This window comes from Pistacia vera, unplaced genomic scaffold (genome assembly GCF_008641045.1).
Source record: "Pistacia vera cultivar Batoury unplaced genomic scaffold, PisVer_v2 Contig706, whole genome shotgun sequence".
NCBI classification, from domain to species: domain Eukaryota; kingdom Viridiplantae; phylum Streptophyta; class Magnoliopsida; order Sapindales; family Anacardiaceae; genus Pistacia; species Pistacia vera.
The window spans coordinates 504,986-508,814 of NW_022196564.1; the positions used below are offsets into that span (position 1 = coordinate 504,986).

The following is a 3,829-nucleotide window of genomic DNA, read 5'->3' on the forward strand; positions in this document are numbered from 1 at the left end:
CTTGAGAATCGTAATGGAATTGTTAAACATGAGTAATCAATCAAAATCAGAATAAGTTACAACTAATTAATCAGAATCAACTGACAATTACAGGACTGCTCTCATTCTCATCTGTCAAAACGCTTCATTTCTGTCTTAATTAATGATTCAAAATATCACAATCAATAACTTTGGTAAACTAATATTGAATTCCAGGATTATCTACAGTTTACTCAACTCTCTTCTTAATCCCACCAACTAAAACCTGTAGCCTATAATTTGACATTAAACCTAAAGATGCGACCCACATCCTTAGCACCCTTTTGTTTATTCCCAGAAGCAACACTTTTGATCATCAGTATCTAATCTTACGTGTAGTTTCAAGCAATTTCTTTACAGAATTTTAATATTCAATCGCTAATTATGGGTTCTCAGTTTCTTGTATCTTCTTTCTTTATAAAGAAAACGTGGCTATCGGTGACAAAGAGTCACAATACAACCTCCGCAAGCCACTCCAACCTACACCTAAGAACACCTTGCACTGCAAGAGATAACTTGCAGTCGCTTTTGCTCTTTTTTCTTCAATCAAATCCTTCTTCTTTACAACTAAGATAACTAACATTCTCCCCTTTTCTTTAGTATATTATTGAATTCATCCTAGAAACTTTTCTTAAGCATCTTAAAATAGAACTTATATTTCATTTTTTGTGTAAAACTTTTGTTTTTGTTTTATCTATGACAATCAAGCTTGTCCTGTTTCTCTTATGGCACCTCTTTGTGAACTCTGAATCCATTAGTAGAGCTGATTTTCCAGAAGGGTTCGTGTTCGGAACAGCTTCTTCAGCTTACCAGGTATCATTTTACTTTCTTTCTGTATTGATAAAGTTCAGGCAAGGACATTGCCTAACGGAATAATTCACGGCGTGTGGTTGTTGAAGTTTGAAGGAGCTGTAAATGAAGGAAACAAAGGAAATAGTATATGGGACACTTTCACAAGACAACCAGGTCAGAATAATTCAAATACAATATTGCAAAACTACGTTTCAGGACTAATATTGTTATATTCATATTCCCTGTTTTTCTTTTTGCAGGGAAAATCTTGGACTTCAGCAATGCAGACACTGCTGTTGATCAATATCATCGGTTCAAGGTAAGTTCAGAAATTTGACTTCAAAACTTGTATTAGATAGAACTCTATTGCCTGTGCATGTTCAGTCATCTTCGGAAGGTATCAAGTTATAATCAGAAGTCAGAACACAACAATAAGCTTGTTCATTAAGGAAGTTTTTCTGGCCTAAAATGTAGGGAAACAATTTGATCATTTGGATAAGAATCTATAACGTCATTTGATAAATTGTTATTATAATCATACGACTAATATAAAAATAATTAAGGATATTTAGATGATAATGATGATGATGTGTCACCAACAAAATACAATATAAAAAAGCACACGAGGTATTCAATAATTCAACCTAGAATATAGTCAGATATTTATATATATATATATATATATCAGAGTCAATAGAAACCCGTAACTAGACTTTTACTAACAAACCAAAGATGAAAACAAAATCTTTACAGAGTGATATAGATTTGATGAAGGATCTGGGAATAGATGCATACAGATTTTCCATATCTTGGCCAAGAATCTTTCCAAGTAAGTTCAAAGTCTGGTCCAGAAGTTTTGTTCCCCATTGTTCTTTATTGCCTGTTTTTGGCTTACTCCTTCGGAAGTTTATCTTTGATAGATGGAACAGGGGAACCAAATCAAGAAGGAATAAATTACTACAACAATCTCATAGATGCTTTACTGGAGAAAGGTAGCTCAGTGAAATATCACTTGGAATTTACTTTTTACATGACTTCTACCTCTTCTGAAGCTTTAGCTATTGTTGTTTTATCAGGAATCCAGCCTTATGTAACACTGTACCATTGGGATCTTCCACAGGCACTTGAAGATAAATATGAAGGATGGTTAAGTAGTCAAATTGTGTAAGTACATTGAAATGTTACGTGTGATGTTTTCGAGAATACAAACCGAGCTTACATAATTGCATTCGAGTAAATGCAGAGAAGATTTTGAGCGTTATGCATTCACATGCTTCGAAGAATTTGGAGATAGAGTTAAGAACTGGATCACTTTCAATGAACCTCATGGTTTTGCAATCCAAGGTTATGACACAGGCCTTCAAGCCCCTGGTAGGTGTTCGATTTTCGGGCATGTGTTTTGTAAGACAGGAAAGTCTGCAGTTGAACCTTACATTGTAGCTCATAACATCTTGCTATCTCATGCTGCTGCTTATCATAGCTACCAGAGAAATTTCAAGGTACTAATTTTCACAAAAAAGGAAAAAAATAAGAGGAGCATTTTACAATACCTCTTTGATTCTCCTGTTAAATTTACATTTGTGCTTTTCTTTTCAATTTACTCATACATGGGATTTTCCAGGAAGAACAAGGAGGTGTAATTGGGATAGCACTTGATGCTAAATGGTATGAACCGATATCTGATAAAGATGAGGACAAAGATGCAGCAAAAAGAGCAGTAGATTTTGGAATTGGATGGTATTACTATTATCTTATGCAAATATCCAATTCACCACACTTTACGAGGAATCAATTCCTTAAGTATAACAAAATTGTGAATCAGGTTCCTTGATCCACTTTTCTTTGGAGAATATCCATTTTCAATGACAAGGCTTGTTGGCGAGAGACTACCAAAGATTTCACCAGAGATTTCCAAAGTGCTTATGGGGTCCTTGGATTTTATTGGCCTAAATCATTACACCACATTATATGCCCGGAATGACAGGACTGGAATTCAGAAACTAATTCTGCAGGATGCTTACTCTGATGCTGCTGTTATTACTACTTGTAAGAAACCAAGCAACAATTCTTTACATTCAAAGATTAAACATTGTCAAATTAATTGAAAGAAGCTGATGATCTTCTTTCATCTCTTGACTTGTAGGTTTTCGTGGTGGAATTGCAATCGGAGAAAGAGTATGTCCAAACAACTTACTGGGGTCTAAGATATAAATTATAGGTTTCAAATAAAAGCCAGCTGATAGCCTGATATACACTTGCTCCTCCAGGCAGCTTCCCGCTGGCTGCACATCGTGCCACGGGGCATCCGAGAGTTGGCGAAATATGTTAAAGATAAGTATGGGAATCCTCCTGTAGTTATAACAGAAAATGGTGAGTATTTTTGTATTCAAAAGCTTTGAATTCGAACTCTTTGATATGTTATATGAGTTTCAATTCATGGTTACAGGTATGGACGATCTAAATAGTCCCTTGATAGCTTTAGACAAGGCTTTACAGGATGACAAGAGAATAAGATACCATAGAGACTATCTTTCAAACCTTTCTGCTGCAATAAGGTAATGGCAAATTATCAACCAATTTGACTTGAATTCCTACAGTTAACATCATCGAAAGAATAGATGCTATACTTTTTGTTTGAGGTGGCTAACAGAAAACTGAATGATTGACATTACAGGCAAGACAAATGTGATGTAAGAGGTTACTTTATTTGGTCTTTGCTTGACAACTGGGAATGGAACTCTGGCTATACTGTCCGTTTTGGACTGTACTTTGTGGATTACAAAAACAACTTGACAAGAATTCCTAAAACTTCAGCTAAATGGTTCAAGTCTGTACTCAGGTTACAAACTGATCAGAGCAACCAAATTTAATTATAGTTTCTGTATCAAGCAAACATGTACCATTCTTACAAAATTAGAAAATAAGAAAGAATCAAAGGAAGATTTTTTTTCTCAACCAATACATATATGTTCCATTTTATCTTTTGGAAATGAAAATGGGATATTAACCCAACAATGAA

The 3,829-nt window shown here is 34.7% G+C and overlaps 1 protein-coding gene across 1 annotated transcript; it reads left to right on the forward strand.

The window, feature by feature from the left end:
- Positions 1–558: 558 nt before the first annotated feature.
- LOC116114302 (putative beta-glucosidase 41) lies at positions 559–3,765 on the forward strand. Its single transcript, XM_031400453.1, has 13 exons — positions 559–831; positions 918–984; positions 1,071–1,129; positions 1,564–1,639; positions 1,731–1,802; positions 1,887–1,974; positions 2,054–2,309; positions 2,432–2,547; positions 2,633–2,856; positions 2,954–2,985; positions 3,078–3,180; positions 3,257–3,365; positions 3,485–3,765. Exons 1-13 carry the CDS (start codon positions 715–717, stop codon positions 3,678–3,680), a joined length of 1,515 nt encoding a protein of 504 aa, XP_031256313.1. The 5' UTR covers positions 559–714; the 3' UTR covers positions 3,681–3,765.
- Positions 3,766–3,829: the final 64 nt, after the last annotated feature.

What these genes read in the sequence shown, in the direction of transcription:
- LOC116114302 (XM_031400453.1), top strand. Translation starts at nt 715, where the DNA reads ATGACAATCAAGCTTGTCCTGTTTCTCTTATGGCACCTCTTTGTGAAC. An exon ending in CAGCTTCTTCAGCTTACCAG is followed by an intron (nt 832 to 917) that starts GTATCATTTTAC and finishes TGGTTGTTGAAG; the next exon opens with TTTGAAGGAGCTGTAAATGA. An exon ending in GAATTGCAATCGGAGAAAGA is followed by an intron (nt 2,986 to 3,077) that starts GTATGTCCAAAC and finishes TTGCTCCTCCAG; the next exon opens with GCAGCTTCCCGCTGGCTGCA.